Genomic DNA, 18,085 nt, shown 5'->3' with positions numbered 1-18,085 from the left:
ATTGCACCATTAACTTGCCTAATTTTATCTCAACAAGCTATTTTACTGAGCTCTACTCTTCTTCCACACTCCAGAATCCTTCAAAGTGCCATTAATACTCAGTCAGAAAGATCCTGCCTATAGTGAGAAACATATGAAGGCTTCTGTAGTATTCAGTCACCCTGTGTCACACATGGTTTATGGGTTGGCCCACTGTAAAGGGCCAGATAATAAAGAGTTTAGGCTTTGTGGGCCATATTGGTTTTGTCACAACTACTCAACTCTGCAGTTACAGAAGGAAAGCAGCTACAGAAAATAAGGAAGCAAATTAGTGTGGCTGTATTCCAATAAAGCTTTATTTGCAAAAACAGATGGTCCAGGACAACAGTTGGCCGACTCCCTGGGTCATTTGGAGACTTATTTCCATGGGAGATGATTTAGTCAGGTTCTGTTCAGGTACAGAAACATTTTCCAAGTAGCTTGTTCCTAGGGAATAATCTTTCTAATTATACATGGTCCTGAGGTAAATACTTTGAAGGATAGTTATACCATATCTAATCATGCAGTTTTATCAGAAACAGAAGCTGAGGGAATAAGATTATGTAAAAATTCATTTGGCTTAATAACAACTCTCACAGCTCAGCATATCAGGAGTTGCGTCCCAAGTGAACTGGAAATTTCCATATGCCCTGCCCTTCAATAAAGAGAGCCATAAAAGTATTCATGCTCCTCACCAGTACTATAATTTTTAGGAAATATCCCACAGCAATAACTCCAAGGGAACAAAATCAGTGTGCCCATTGATGTTTAGAATAGAAATATTCATTAACACTAAAATTCTAAAGTAACCCAGTTGGGAAATGAAATGATACCATAGAGGAATTCTACGAAATTTGTTATGTCGTGATTGTGTAGACTGTACTGATCCTTGGAAATGTGCACATTGAAAATTACAAGTGAGAAAATTCAAATGGAAAAAATATGTTCACATGATCTCAAATGTGAAAATCAATATACATAAATTCTGTCATTCAATATTCAGTATGTATTGAATAAGAGCCTACTCTGAGTAAGTCTCTGCTCTAAAGACTGGGAAGACAACAATGAGTAAAATAGATCAAAATTCCTGCCCTCATGGAGCCCATATTTTTATGGGAGGGAGACAGATATTGAGGAATAAAGAGATTTTAGTGATTAAATTTATAAATTTAATATTGTGAGCTTTTTCCCCCCAGAAAACTGCTTATATAAAATGCTTTTCCCCCTTTTTTGGTATGTTTCACTTTTATAGGAATAATAATTTTTCTGATCATTTCCTTCAACTGGTATTTGTTGAGTTCTTACTATGTGCCAGGCTCTCTTCCAGGCAGATGGAATATAGTGTGAACAAAACATACAAACACACTGTTTTCATGGAGCTACATTCTAGTGGGGGAGACAGAATATAAGATAAATAAGTAAAATATATACAAGGTCAGAATATATACAAGACACAGAGGTAAGGAGGAAAGCAGGATGTGAATATCAGAAGGCAAACCTTTAGTCTGATTGGTCAAGAAGAACTCCTTGAGAAAGTCACTTTTGAGTAAATCGTTAAAGAAAATGAATGTGCTAACAGTGTGGGAGGAAGATCATTCTGGGCAGAGGGATCAGCAAGTACAAACAAAGGCCCTGGGATGAGAACGTGCCTGGAGTGTTCAGGGAACATCAAGGAGGCTAGTGGCTAGAGTGCAGCGAGTGAAGGAGAGAGTAGTAAGAAATGAGATCGACGATGTAACAGCACACCAGACCACATCTGGCCTTTGAAGTCATCAGAAAGATATTGGACAGCTTTGAGCAAAGAAAAGAGATGATCAGGTTTGCATTAAAATGATTCTTGCTGTTGAGAGTAGTCAACAGATACAGGGAGGCTTTTAGGAGACTGTTGTAATAATCCAGGTGAGAGACAATGGCTCAGACCAGCAGGGTAAGTAGGATAAGTGTCTTGAGCTGTGGTGGCACAAAGGCAAGGACAGAGGTGTGGCAGGAACCAGCGTTCCCATTGCCAGAGCCCACCTGCCGCAAAGGGTGAGACAAGCAGTAGTAGCGACAATTCCTGAGCTGTTGCCGTATCCCCAGTCAGAAGGAAGCGCGCTGTCAGGCACGTACTAGGTGCTTAGTTTACATTGGTTAAATGTTACAAAACGAGAAAGGAATCTGAAACCAAATCTCTACTTCTGCTTCCTGTTACAGAACTCACCACTTTGCCTTTAGTCATTTCCCCTTCTTTGGTTATTTATTTATGAATTAGCGCCTTCACTGTTGGTTGATGTCCTAAGAAGGCTTCAGATTTCAATGACCTGCATTAGTTAAAATGACAGAACAGTGAAGATGCCATTGAACCATTTCTTTCTATCTCATACCTTTATGAACTGAACGCAGTATTATTGCCTTTTACCATTAAAGAGTCTAAGACTGATTGTCACTGAATATTAACTTTTTTTTTTAGGGAACAACTTAATTCTTTATTGAAGACCTATAACATTTTTTATGGGAATCAGAAAAATCTGCATATTTTATATGGACAGGTAAGCCCATCGAAGAAATGCAATATAGTTTGATTCACAGGAAAAAATTCTATAAAGGTGCAGAGGAGTCAGGATGAGTTGGAGTCCATAATCCTGCAGCACAAGTGGTCTGGGAGAAACAGGTGAATCTTTAACTTGATCATGATTCTTATTGTTAGACTATATCACAAAATCCCAGTCCTGAAACCTCTGTGACTTTCTAAACATTGTTGGGGATAGGAAAATATTTCAAAATAATTTTAATGACATATTTGCTTTCTATTTTAAAAATAGTGTATGAATATCTTTTGAACAGCAATTCCACTAGAAATCTATCCTAATACTTTCTTACAAATGCACCAGGATGTATATAGAAGGATGTTCATGGTGACATCATTTGTAACGGAAAAAATTTGAAGATATCTTAAGTCTCTACCAGAGGAGGATTGTTCAAACGACATATCTTTAACATAGTTTGATTTAGTTGTTAAAATGAATGAGTTAGATTCCAGGCCAGCCCCAGTGGCCTAGTGGTTAAGTTCGGTGCACTCCACTTCAGCAGCCTGGGTTCAGTTCCCAGGTGCGGACCTATACCACTCGTCTGTCAGTGGCCATGCTGTAGTAGCTGCTCATATACAGAAGGAGGAAGATTGGCAGCAGATGTTAGCTCAGGGCAAATCTTCCTCAGCAAAAAAAAAAAAAAGAGTCTAGATTCCAATGAATGTGTACTATGTTATAATAATAAATTTTAAAATGTTAAAGAAGCAATTCAGGAAAGTCCTGAAGCGAAAGCATTTTTAGGGGTACAGTTGGCAGGCTACTGTACAGACTGACCTTAGATTTTCTTTGTTCTTTTTTTTTTTTAATTTAATTTGAATGCCTCAGTCTGCACTGAGTCTTGTATTCTAATGGGGCCCACTCCACATCGTCACAATATCTTCTTGGTACCAGGGAACATTAGAATTTTCTATCCTTGATTTAAACCTTCAAATTCCATGGTACAGCATTGACTTTAGGCCGCCATGATTTGGCTTAAATCTGCAGTTGGGACAAAAAGAAATTTACAAAGCATTCTGGCCTTTACTAATGAGTTTAAACAATTTAGTCTGATTATTTCAATTATCTTCCCAAATGTAATAATACACAGAAGAAGGAAATGGCTAATCTCTTTATAAAGAAATGGGCCTAACTTTAAATTATTTCAATATTGTCCTATATCTTAGATCTTTAATATAGGTAGCTGTAAAAATCTAAAATTTAGGAAAAGATCAAAACGTTAAAAAAGTTTAAGAAAATGATTTATATTTTAATTCAACAGTTTCCACAAAATTCATGATGTTAAGAAGTTTGTTTCTTTTAGGAAAATGTTTGAATTTTGATGTTATAAACATACGTTGAGGCATGTCCTTTCCAATTCTGTGAATCGGTGCTCAATTTACAATACAAGGTCACTTAATTTTTGAAATAAAGTTTCACTTCTTATATAATTTTTAAAAATTATATGAAGTAAAGTACAATCATGAATCGCTTAATGACGGGGTATATTCTGAGAAATGTGTCATTAGGAGATTTTGTCATTGTGTGAACATCATAGCGTGTACTTACACAAACCTAGATGGTATCACCTACTATACACCTAGGCTATATGGTCCTAATCTTATGGGCCCATCATTGTATATATGGTCCATTGTTGACTGAAACATTGTTATGTGGCGCATGGCTGTATACAATCTGAAACTATCAGATTGCTTAATCTTTCCATCTTTACTCACTGGTCATTAAAGTTAGAATCCAGAACTTTCCAAATCTTTTGACTTAGTTACAATGATGGACGCTGTTAAAGGGGGCAGTTCATGGAGGATAACATGTAGCTTTCTTCATCTCTGATTAATTAATTAAAACAAATATTTATTGTCTACCATGTGTCAGACCCTGTTCTAAAAGCTGGAGAAATAGCAATAAAGAAACTAGACAGAATGTCCCACCTTCATGCTGCTTACATCCTAGTAGACAAACAAGAAACAAAGAAGTAAAATGCATAGTATGCCAGACTGATAAAGGCTGTGGAGAATAGCAAAGCAGGGAAGAGGGCTCAAGAATCTAAGTGGGGTGGGGGAAGAGAAGTATTTAATCAAAGACTCTGAAAGATGTGAGGAGCAAACCATGAAGAAGTCTGTGGGACATGCGTTCTGGGCAGAGACAGCAGCCTGAATAAAGGTTCTGAGCCTGTCTGGTGTAATTAACATGCAGCAGGGAAGCCAGTGTGGTAGGAACCTTGTAAGAATGGTTAATTGGTAAACAGTGAAGCTAGAGAGAGAAGTGAGAAGCGGAGACACCAGAGTGTGTAGGGTCTTGTAGGTCATTATGAAGACTTCAGCTTGTGCTTGGAATGAGATGGGCAGCCACTGGGGAGTTATGAATAGAACGGTGACATTATCTAAAAGGATTCCTTTTAAAAGGATCTCTCTAGCTACTGGGAATATATGGAAGGGCAAGAGAAGAATGAAGTAGAACAAAAAGAAAACTATTGCAATAGTCCAGGCAAACAATGACAATGGCGTGGACCAGAATCAAGGTAGTGGACGTGGTGAGTGTGGCCATTTTAGGGATGTATTTTTAAGGTAGAGCTAATAGGACTTGCTAATGCATTGAATGTTGAGTATGAAAGAAAGATTAAAGGTGACTCTAAAATTCCTGGCTTGAGCAACTGGAAGGATGAGGGTGCTATTTACCAAGATGAGGAAGACTTGGAGAGGAAACTATTTATGGGAGAAAGATCAGTAATTAATTAGGAACATATTAAGTTGGATGTCAAGTAGGCAGCTTGGCAACTGGAGTTCAAGTGGGAGGTTTGGGCTCGAGATATAAAATTGGGAGCTATAAGTTTAGAGATGGCATATAAGGATCCTTGAGATCACGAAGGAAATTGGTGTAGATCTAGAAGAGAAGAGGCCTAAAAGGATTGAGACAATGAGATTAGATAAGTGTAAATAAGCCTTCAGGCATAATTTATTTAGTTAGTCTCTAAAGAGATATTTTCTGAAGTTAGAAACTAATCTTGTATTCCTTACATGAGAAAACATAGCATTGTCTGATAATAGTTGGAGTATTTCTTCTTGAAAGCAAGAATTAGATAACCTCAGAAGAGCAGTTATTCTATGAGTTTTTAATGTAAGGGATTAATTTAAATATAATTAGGCAAAGAAAGGATGCCTACATCAATAACTAAAATATGGTATCTGCATCATGTACTGCCATTTCGAAGAAAAAATTATGGTAACCTGACCTCTCATTAACCTGAAATGTGCACTCAAAGTGCGAGAAAGAGCAAAACTTTGTTTCAGAAGTGACTCCACAGTAGGTTTATCAGCTAAAGACGTAATATGCAATAATATTTATTGAGCACTTATTAAATACCAGGTCCTATGAATTAGAGACAATTACGACGTCCATTTTTCAGAAGTAGCCCAGGCTTAAAGGCATTTGGCAGCTTGTCCAAGGTCACAGAGTTAGGAAGTGGTATAGCCAGGGTTCAAGCACAGGTCTGTCTGATTCCCGAACCTGGAGTTTTCATTACATTATCAAATAAGAATTGAATCATTTATGTTTTCTAATAATTGATTTTTTATAATAAAAATAGTTATTAGATGTTACAGTAGTTATTAGATAGTTGGAATATGACTCTTCTTAGTTTCTATATTTTACAAATTTTCTATAATGATAATACATTATTTTAATAACAGAAAAAGACTTTCACATATAAAAGAGAAAAATAAATTATAAAGTAAATTCTATGGGAATGTGTTTTGTTAATAATATTTACATCCACAGAGTAAGTGTTCAATCCATGTTTTCTAATTTTTTTATGTTTGCATGGCATTTTCTCGTGTTATAATATTTCTAACTTAGCAATTCTTCAAATGCTATTGATTTTTCAAAACTTTCATTTCTGTTTTGCATTTTCCACTGTGTTTTCGTTCTACTGTTCAGAAATGAGGAGACAGCCACCAAATCTCTCAATAGCTGCTCTTCTGATTTCTAGTTTAGTGCAGATTTTAATTCTGCTTTAGTTTTAACTTAAACAGAATTAGAGAATTAAACTTCCACTTAATTGAAGAATCATCGAGTTCAGAAAGCATTTGAACATACTATGCCCTCTGGTGGACGTCATTACCATTACGACTTATTTGCTTTGCTGGTTATAGCTGTTTTCAAAAATAAAAGAATGCTTCAAAAATAGAATTATTTTGTACGTAAATTGGAAAGCCAAACGATCCCACCTGAGAATTTATTGTTTTATCTATTAAGATGTCTTACAGACTTAATTTCTACATGTTCAGTTAAAACATTTACCTTCTACAAATAATACAAAAACAATGTTTGAGGTGATGAGTTTCTTCCCTAGACTGAAGATGGTAAACTAATTGTTGAAGGAATGTTGGACATTTTCTGGGGAGTGAAACGGCCTATACAGCTGAAAATACAAGATGAGAAGCACATCCCTTCTTTTACTGCGTCGAAGTCACCAGATGTCTTTTCCAAAAGGTAAGCTATCTTTCACTTTTTTAATTCCTTGGAAGATGATCATTATGTTTACCTTTATTGTATGCACTGTTAAAGATGGAGTCTGATGCTTACACACAATCTCGTTTAATCCCCCAGCAACTCTGTGAAGTAGGCATTCAGAAACCAGGGCTCTGAGAGGTTAGGTAATTCGTGCAAGATCCCCAGTCGCCATGTAGCAGAAGTGGACTGGATCTCGGGTCTACAGGCTCTGGAGCGCGCGCCCTTGACCTCTCTGCTATATTGCTTCTCTCCTGGAAGACTGCATTGCTTCATTAGAAAAGACAAAATGTAAAGGCAAGATTTCATTAGCCCTGGCCTGGTCACCAAAAAAAAAGGAGATACAATTTAAATTTCTCTTCTCCTTGGAACAAAGGGTTCTTCCTGCTTTCTGGAAATTTAATTATGCTCTGCCTGATTGTCCTGATCCTGCTCAACAGGGCACAGCAAAGTGCATTTGAAGCTCAATAAAGGCACAAAACAGTTCTCTGTGTGGGTTTATGCAAACTTACCTTGAATGTAAATATAAGTTGGCTGATTTTTTCATTACTGTTTATAATTGTTAGAAAAACTAATAAATATTCCCAGAAGAAATCATAGGTATGATTTTTTCTTCTGTTTTCTTCCTCTCTCTACCGTCCCCCTCTCCTTTTTACTCCTTGAGTTTCCAACTCATCTCCCTTTTGTGTAAAATTGAAGGTACCAAGCCTTCACCTCATCCATCCTCCCGTCCATAACCAGTTGGGCTGGAGTTCTAGCAGAGGAGAGGATGGAGAGAGAGCTGCCAAGACCGTTCCCCCAGTCTGATCTTTGGCCCTAACCAAGAAAACCAGATATCACCTGGAGGGAAGCCACGCTTTTCCTTTGGAGAAAACACTGAAGCCCCACTATGATTTGCATCTTGCCAATCTTTCTCAAATACTTTGCTCCAGCAATTCTGAACATTTTGTAATTCCCTGTGCATACCATGCAGTTTCTTACTTTCCTGACTCTGCCTGGAAGTCTACCTGCTTCTCAACACCCGTTTTCCTGACTCTCTTTTACCAATCCTTTACGATTCAGGTGAGGTAACACATTCTCCAGAAAGCCTTTTCTGACCCTTCAGTCTGTGCTAGGTACATTGATAACTTTTCTATATCATTTTCAGAGCATGCTATTAATTGCATTTTTATGCACCTATCTCCCCCTCTAGCCTGTGAGCTCCTCAAGAGTAAGGAGCATGTCTTATTCATCTTCGTTATCCCAGTGCTCAGCAATGTTCTTGGCACAAAGTGGGGACTCAAAATATAATATCGAGTGTCTCCCCCAGAAGCCTCGTGGTTAAATTACCTCTGCTCTGTTGTGAGAACTCTGTCTCTCTATTTACCACTTCTCACTAGTCTCCAATCCAAGCTAAGGATTGCCAATGGGCAAACGATCCAGGACTTAGGGAAGAGCGGAGGGAGACCACAGACTTAGGCAGCCTGAAGTCCTCATCCCTCACATTCGGGTAAAGATGACTAATGGGACTGATGATTCTAAATGACTAGGAGCATCATTTAAAAGGAGAAAAATTACCCATGGGCTCTGCTTTTAGAAAACTGTACAAGATATGAATATGGCAACATTAGCTGTCATTCTTCATACTACCTAAGAACTCATTGCAAAGTTCTCTGAACTGCTAGCTCATTTGATACATTTTAATTATTTGATTCATGAAAACCTGATAAGTATGGAACATTAAGGGAGGATGTTAAGGAAATACACTAAGGTACTTGTGTTATCACATTAGGCCATCATTATTTTGAATGGCTATCCCAAGATTTTGTTATTTTGTTGTTGTTTTTGCTGAGGAAGATTAGCCCTGAGCTATCATCTGTGCCAATCTTCCTCCACTGTTTTTTTAATATGTGGGTCACCACCACAGCATGACTGACCAGTGGTGTAGGTCTGCGCCCAGGATCCAAACCCGCGAATCCAGGCCTCTGAAGCAGAATGCGCTGAACTTAAACACTATGCCACAGGGCCCGCCCCCCAAGATATTTTTTTTAATTTCTCAAATTAAAATTCAAAACACTGTTCCTAGAAGTCCTGAATTTGGGGATGAATTTCAAAAGCCCAGGTAAATAAGGTCAGATTGATGCCTCTCCATATACTGTGGTAGATTATAAATTAATATCCTCTTGTCACACCTTCCATAGAATCCATTTGCATTCTTCATTGTTTATCAGAACAGTGCTTCAAATCAAACAGGAATTATCTCCTTTAGTTTAACGTCGAGAAAGAATTCCCTAGAGAACTTTGCTTGCCGTTTACCACAGTAACAAGACTTACTGAGAGAATTTCTTGCAGTGTTATCAGATCTTTCTGGTGGGTAAGAATTGTCAGAAAAAGATCCCACTCCTCTCACACACATAGGAGCAAGATTAGATTCAGTTGTGATTTTTAGCTGAGAATCCTCCTTGGGAACCAGCTGAGCACTCAGCAGGAAGGTGTGGCATGATTTGGAATGGCTGTTCTTTGGCCTCTGGTTTCCTAGTGGGGTGTATAGCCAACTAAGGTGCTATTCTTTGTTTCAGTCCAATACTAGACACCCTCACCCTGGCTGCCACCCTTACGGTGGCATTCATTTAAATTCTGAGGCTCAAGTGAAATTGTGTAAAGAAATGGACTATTCCATCACTCTGTAAAACTTCTCCCATGTTCCCTTTCCCATACTGCATATATATGGGCAATACTTACACGTCTGCCCTCGTGGGGTCACAGATTTGCCATCTCCAGGGGGTGGATGCAGAGTGAAGGAAGTGGAAGCTTTGTACTCAGCTGTGGGAAGGGCTTCAGTCTTGCGTCTTTCAGTTCACTCTTTGAGAGAATCATCAGTTTGTCATGCTAGTTTGTTTTAACTATCTTTGAAGTGAGTCACACTGAGTCAGCTTAATGGGAGTGGTAGAAGCTTAAAGATAAATTGGTTTGTTTGAGCTGTGACCACTTGTTATCCTTTATGGAAATGATTCTATGGGCAGTACTTTGATCTCTCATATCTGGTCCAAGTATTTTCCTTTGGAAATTTTTCATTAAAAAAAAAAAACAGCTTTATTGAAGTTATGATTGCTTGCACCAGTTTTCCTTTCTGTTTTTAATGTCTTCTCCAAGTCAGCTCTGGCACATTTTGGACCAGTCATGGCAGATTGACATAAAGAACAGAAACTGGACAGGTGTACATTTGAATAACATCAATAGTGTTTTTTCTTTCTTACAATGTGGATAGAGGAGTGACCGCATTCTATTTGTCTATCAAATTTCTACCTCCTTTTTATTTTGCAATTCTTTAGAAAACCTCCCCACAGTTTAAATTTGCTAAATGGCACACATCCTGAAGCTTGGTCAGAGCAATGCAAACAGTCCTGTGCTTGAGCAAGTTAAACAATTTGATATTACGTAAAGTTCCAACCAGGTTTTTCTTTTTTTTGAAAACTCTGGGTAACTGGCCTCAAGCTTGCCAGTTGTATGTGGTGACACTTCAATTACACAATCACAATTACACAAATTACACAATTACAGTTTTAGAGCTAAAAACTGGCGTTTTCTGCTGAGATGGTAGGGAGGAAAAGGGGCCAAACACTGCATATATTGAGCCTCGTTTGTCCCCCCTGTATTTGTGTGGTTCCACTAAGCTGCAAGGAAGTGAGGACAGGTGTCAAGTCTGCCAGGGTTTCCAAGAATTTATAGCACATCACTGGTCTGGTGTTCTTGGGCATTCTCATCTCCCCATATGAAATAGCATCAGGTTGCTTTACTTTTTTAGTTTCTACTTTTCTTTAGTAATCTGTCTTTTCCATTGCTAACCTTCTTTCTATGATAATTATATCTGCCTCCTTTTGTTTATTAATCTCCTATAGATTAGAGAAAATGGATAATTTTATCTACCATAAGAATAACTCAATTCTGAGTCAGGACATGAATAGTTCTCCTTTGACTTAAAGTTATTTCCTTTGGTTCTTGGGCATTACAGCATTTGTTTTGCCTGCTATATTCTGGATAGTAGGGCTTACTGGAAAATTAACAAATATATTAGGATTACCTTATCTATTTCAAAAGACTATTGTGAGGATCAAATGATATAAAAGTTGTAAAAAACCTTCAAAAGAATTCAAAGATCAAGGGAAAAAAGGATCATGTTTATTCATATTCACCACCACTAGTATTAATAAGCATTTTTGTGTTGCCACCAGTGATGTTTGGGTAGAGTTAATGCCACAAATTCCCTATGGGTGAATACTTTTTGGTCATAAGGAAAACAGACATTATGGAAGAGACCCTTAGTAGGACTAGGACTGGTCTCATCAATAATGGTATCCATTAGTCTAGAGAGATCCAAGAATATCTTGGATCCCTAATGGTTCCTGGCTTATCATGAAATGGATACAGATGGTGGTGATGAGGATGAGGATGAAAATGACAATGAAGATGAGGATGATCACAATAATTTTTAACACATATTGCGTGCTTACTATGTGTTAGGCACTGTTTCAAGAATTTTATACAAATTAACTCAATCTTCTCAACAACTGCATCCTATGTCATATAATTAGCATCCCCGTTTTATAGATAAGGACACTAAGGCACAGAGAAGATAAGTAACTTGTCTAAGGCCAGATACATAAAATATAGGTGAGTGTTGGCCCAGCTGGTAAAAATAAGCAGTTGCCCAGTTTTATTTGTTTTTAGCATTAGAATGCATTGAAAATTGTTAGTATCCTCTATAAATCATAATTTTCTAGAAAAGAAGTTTCTCATACACTTTCTTCCTTTGTAAATTTTATTCTTTATAGTAGTCAAGGGCCTTAAACATAGGCACTATATCTTATTATTTTAGAGCCACTCTATCTAACAATGCTTTGAATACAATATGAACTCAATGCGTGTTGGCAGAATGAACACTTTTGTATCTCAGCTCTCCTATAAGCATTGTGAGATAGCTGTATATCAGTGGATTATGTTGGTTTCTACTAATTCCACTTGCACATACATTTTAAAGAATCTATATAACATTGTGTTTCAGTGTGTAACTGAATTACTGTGTCAAGATAGGTATAGGAAGTATTTAAAGTATATGCTAACCACTCTGGTATGAATATAATTTTAATACTATCATAAAGTTGTTATAACATAGGATGATACGTACGGATGATACGTAGGCCTACCTACGGAGGCCCACAGTATTATATTAACCCCAAAATCTGAAAACCATCATAGGCCTTATCACGAATGGAATGGATGTCACTTACAAGATTTATTACTTTTCAGGGGAATGACACGCTGGGGGGAATTTGATGATCTTTATCGTATTAGTGAGCTGGACAGAAGCCAGATTCCAATGTCTAAAGCAATGAATTCCCAGGAAGGTCAGTATCAAACGCGTATTAACGGGGAGACTTTTTAAAAAATTAATGTAAAGCATGAATCCTAAACATTTCTCTGAAATTTAGCATTTTACACACCCCTACTTAATAAACTCTTATTTTATATTTAAAAAAAAATCTCTTGGGGCATACTAGCTTAAGTCAATGCAGTGCTCATATGATGTTTAAGAACCTTACTTTGCTGTATAAAAATATGATGCTCTTTAAAAATTATGTCATCACTTAGATTTATTAGATTAGTGAGAGCTAATTGTTGGAATAAAGTTTGTATGCATAAAATTGTTCAATATTTTCCCCAAGGATTAGAATCATTTATTATACTCATTAGCTTTTCATGTTAGAGCAAGCCCCTCGGATTGAATTCTACCTCTGTTTAGAAGTTGAACATTTTAATTAATAGAAATTTGCATAACCTTGCTTCTCAGAAAGAGGCAGATATACTGGAGTCACTTTATATTTGACGGAATTGTTTCAAGCAGTTACTTAAAAAAGAAATCTACTTGAACATCAAAAGAGTTCATATCAAACTTGGCAATCCAATGGAAAATGCCAGCTCCTATGACATGTGACATCAGTAGTCATAATAATGATGATGTGGTAGTAATAATGATATTAGTTGCTGTCATTTACTGAGACTCTGCTAAGTGTCAGGCATGATATCTTGTATTTTACATGGGTTTTGGTTTTCACATAATATATAGAGACCCAAGGAGGAGCTGATGACTGAGGCTGGGGGTGGGTTCATGTTCCTGGGGTGGTGATATTGCCAAGCTGACTTCAGACTGAACTAGGGTATCCTGCTGGCATTACCTTCATGAGTCCACCAACAACCTCCAATGTTTAGTTATTTTTTTCCAAACCATTCTTAATTCAGCCTCTTGTGCTATGTCTATACAACCCAGATACTATAAGAAACATGTTCCTCCCAGGATTTCTTTATCTTTGTCTTATGGCCTCTTGGCATCTTTTATAGAAGGGTCTTTCCAATTAGCCCTTTGAAAACACTCATCTAAGCCCAGGAAAATCCCAATATCTTGACACCAAAGATACTATAAAAATATATTTGTATTTAAGCACCAGTGCTAGAGAAAGAGGAGATATCTTATGCCTATTTGATGATACTCTAGTTACAATAGAAAATTATTTAAAACCTAAGGTAAAATTGAACACAAATGCCACCAGATGGCCCTGTTCTTACACAAGAACACTGCTATTTCCTCATTGTTTAAAAGCATTATAGTCCATTGCTTAGCTGCATGTTTACTTATCAAGAACGTATACAAATCCACCCAGGATGCAGAAGTGGGCAGCTAAATGATATGGGCTTATGATCTTTATTCTTCCCAGATGATTTATCTTATCACAGCAGCACTCTGAAGCCTCATGTAGATAAAGAGGCAGAATCCCCCTTGCTCTATAGAACCATGAGTGAAGCAACCCTGGTGAGAAAAAGGATGAAGCCTCCAATGATGGACAGAAAAGATGGACAGAACCATAGGGCCTCTATTAACGGGCACTTTTATAACCATGAAGTGAGTACAGTCTCATTAATGTCATTTAAAATAGTATTGTCTATTGTGCTAACAGTACCACTCAATTCAACTGACATTAAAACTAGTAATAATAATAATAGTAGTAGTATATCTAATATTTATTGGGTACTCTGTGTTAGGTACTAAATTTTTAAATTGATTTTTGATGAGTTATCTCATTAATCACTAAAACAATCCTATGAAGTAGATACCATTGTTTTCCCTACTTTATATATGAGTTAATTGAGGTTCATAGAGGTTAAGTAAATTGTCTTAGGTCACACTGCTTTTAAGTAGCAACTCTGAACTTGAACCCAGTTTTGTCTGACTCCAGAACCCCATTTCTTAACCAATGTGATGGGTGTACTCTATCTAAGTGGTAGGCCCTGTGCCAAGCACTGGAAATATAAAGATGACCCATTTGATGCCTCTGCGAGCGTGGAACTCAGGGCTTGGGCAAAGAAACCAATATATTGACAAATGGCATTAGAAAAACGTAAGTGCTACAATAGAGATTGGTTCAAAGTACACTTGAATGTTAGCATTTAAACAAAAGGAAAAAATCAGCCACGGGCCTATTTATTCCAATAAATCAAATTTCTCGTTTTGCCACCTTCCCTTCCAGGTCTTGTACATATATACATATCATTTTTTTATACAACTGTAGTTATGTTTAGATATAATTTGTATTCTGATTTTTCACTTAATGTGTTAAATTTACATGTGCCTGTCCATAGTATTTGTAAAACATTTCACTTTGCTGAAGGTAGGAAATATATCATTTTTTTCTAGAACTCAAATATTTTTCATGTCATGTACTTTAGCGGTAACTCATCCATTCATTTAATAAATACTTAAAAAGCACTTACTCTTTGCCAGGCACCATCCTAAGCCCTTTAATACAAAATATTAACTTATTCCTGTTAAGGTTTTTTTTGGCTAGGGCTTTCTACTTTACTCTTTCTTCTTCTACTCTTGGGAGGGTATCTATAGTGTGCCATTGGAGACTCGTGGGGAGAAACCTCCCTTCTGAATTCTTTGTTTGCATTAGACATTTTTATGGCTCAAAATTTCCTTGTGGCCATAAAGTAACATTGTCAATCCCCCAAAGATGTGCAACTACCTATTGTTCTCGTTTCTTCTTCCCCTCAGAATTATGCTGTGTGTCATCATCTTGTGGGGTGATTTGTGTTAAAGAAGGCTGTGAAAGCCATATTGTTCCAAACGAGCAGCTTCCAGATGGGATCCCCTGTGCTAAGAATGAAACTGGCACTAAGTTGGCAGCGCAGCAGAGTGGTTAAATGCTTGGGTGCTGCAGCGTTGACGACCTGATTTCAAATTCTTGCTGAGCAAAAAGTTAAAAACATTACTCAATCTCTTAGCCTTAGTTCCCTCATCCTTCCTACTTTACAAGGTTGTCGAAGGCATTAAATGGGGTGAGGTGAGTTAAGCAGTTAGCATAGTATCTGGCAAAAGGGAAGAACTCAATTTATGTAAGCTTTATTATTGTTGATTGAAAGCAGTCAAGTTGGAACTACAGATATTTCATACAAATGTCATTCACAGCAATTCGAGAACTAGCAGAAGGCAAAACAAAGAAAACCCAAAAACCCAAAGCACTCTATCAGTGGGTAAGCAATGATGGGCATTTAGGAATTTAAGTTGATATAGTCATAAGATGTGTTTTTATATCATGAAACCTCTTGATAATGCCAATATTGTCAGGCCGTGAATACACCCATATTAGAGGCTTAGATTTTGATCTTTGTAAATAAGTTATGACCATGACTTGACCTCTGGTATATTTTTATCCATTCAATAATAAATGATTTTATAGCAAGTTTTCATTATATGTTTTGGCCAACAAAACTGGTGTAAAACATGTGATTTCAAATTAAAACTCTGAAAAACGTGATTCCAAATTCATTGTATGCTGGCATCTTAGAAGGGCTCTTGGAGATCATCTAGTCCTACTCTCTTCTTTTATAAATGAAATTATTGAGGCATGTCCAGGCCTCAATGTTAAGTAAGTTGACAAACTTGGCGTTAGTAGACACTAGACTCTAGGTCTCCTGACTCCTAATCTAGTGCTATTGCCAAACTCCATGAAGATTCTTCCTATAAATGACATCAAACCACGTATCTAACATACCCTCGCCTCCATGCAGGATGAACACATGGTTCTTCAGGGCTGCACAGAACTCAGAAGCACCAAGTGTCACAGTGGCTCATCAGTGCCTTACAATGTCTACAAACATTGAATTTTTTCATACTTAACAAAAGCTTATTCCAGACGTCATCATATATCTTCTCTTAAAACTTATTTCCATATCCATATTTTTACTCACACGAATGCTGTGCGTATATACACTTTGCTGTTTATTTACTGATCTCCCAATACAGAGCTCATCTATCTAACATTCCATTGAGCCACCCCAAAACCCACCCATTTCTATGTCTGTTGAACCCACCACATGTCTACAGAGTCTTGGAACACTTGGAGATTACACATTTAAATGAGATGTATGGAAATAAATCTTAATGTCTTTTTTCATTTTAAAATATACATTTCATGCCATTCTTCTTACTTTCTGCTACCTAATGAATGAGAAAAACTTTTTTCCCTTTTATGTGCTCTGGCACACATGGAGTCATATTTCTTCTAAGATGAGTATCCCATAAAATACCTATCTTCTGAGTCTCTACTCACTATTTTTTTAAATTTGAACATATATCATTTGTATCATAGGATTTAAGATTAATTTAGTCTACCTAAATTTTTTATAAGGATTTAATTAGTATTTATAAAGGGCTTGGAATAGATCTTGGCACATAGTTAGGACTATGTTAAATCAATAATTATTTGAGAATTCTATGTCATTCTTTGAAATAATATCATTACTTTCAGGAATTATATATTCTACCTAATAACAACTAATTTACTTACATATTGACTTACCTAAGTAGAGCAATCAGCCCTTTCCTAAGCACACATGTACCTTAATCCCTGTATAGATATGTCACCAGGAAACATGTACAAGTGAGGGAAATCCTAGCTGAACAAATATTATTGGCCAGCGTTTCCCAAAGAACGATCCATTGGCTATTAATAGGTATATTTAAGAGATTTTATTTATTTTAAAATATGGATAATGATCAAATTATGAGTGAAGACTCCATGGTTATATTTTATGATTTTTTATGGTGCATTTCTAATCCCCAAGAGGGATGTCTCAGATATATCTGACCATGAAGACCTCTTACCAAATATCACCTGAAAGGCAGACTCCTGATTAGAGCAACTGTGGGAAACATCGTTCTAGACCTTCAACAGGTAGCACTTTTACCCCAACCCTCAGTTGAGATATGGGTTGCACCATATGAAATTGCCAACATTGGACCATTTCTGACCAACCAAAAAGGAGTGCTTTCACACAGTTCAAACTTAGAACAATTATCCCCAACTAGGAGGAAGACATGGCATGTGAGTTTGAAAACTGACATTTTGATTTTGATTTGTGTTTGACATTATTTGTATTGACATTGACAATGAAAGTATTGACATTACTTTTGATTTGTGTTTAGTTATAATAATTTATTTTAAAATCTTAAACTATACTGAAGAATGGTGTGATTATCTAGTGAAAATGTTTTAAACATCCTCAAATGATATTTTACCTAACTTACTCTGGAAACAATATAAAGCTGCTTAAAAGGATACATAATATACAACAACAACAACAAAGCAAAAACAAGAAACAAGTTTTTTAAACTGGTGATCTTGCATTTTTTTGGCTCATAAGAAGAGAAGGTTCAATTTAATGACTATTGTTAGTTTGATGTAATTTTAAGGACTTAAATAACAATCTTTTTTTTTTTAATTTCTAGACGTCAATTTTCACTCCAGCCTTTGGATCAGAAACTAAAGTCAGAATAAACAGTAACATGAGAACTGAAGAAGTAATAAAACAGCTTCTCCAAAAATTTAAGGTACTCTTTATCACTATACTGAACTATAAATATCTTATATATAATTTAACTGTAGACACATAAAAGCACCCTT

General features: G+C 36.6%; 1 protein-coding gene across 1 annotated transcript in view; it reads left to right on the top strand.

Annotated features, from left to right (window-relative positions):
• The window catches only part of RASSF6 (Ras association domain family member 6), a 49,442-nt gene that overhangs the window by 25,446 nt on the left and 5,911 nt on the right, over positions 1–18,085 (top strand). The window contains exons 3-7 of the mRNA XM_058546432.1: positions 2,468–2,546; positions 6,931–7,070; positions 12,375–12,472; positions 13,838–14,022; positions 17,911–18,012. Coding sequence (XP_058402415.1) covers positions 2,468–2,546; positions 6,931–7,070; positions 12,375–12,472; positions 13,838–14,022; positions 17,911–18,012 — 604 coding nt within the window. The remainder of the gene's footprint in view (positions 1–2,467; positions 2,547–6,930; positions 7,071–12,374; positions 12,473–13,837; positions 14,023–17,910; positions 18,013–18,085) is intronic.

The sequence above is a fragment of the Diceros bicornis genome, chromosome 8 (assembly GCF_020826845.1).
Source record: "Diceros bicornis minor isolate mBicDic1 chromosome 8, mDicBic1.mat.cur, whole genome shotgun sequence".
Classification (NCBI taxonomy): domain Eukaryota; kingdom Metazoa; phylum Chordata; class Mammalia; order Perissodactyla; family Rhinocerotidae; genus Diceros; species Diceros bicornis.
Note: the sequence above shows the minus strand (reverse complement) of the source record. Positions and strands in the feature narration are given on the sequence as shown.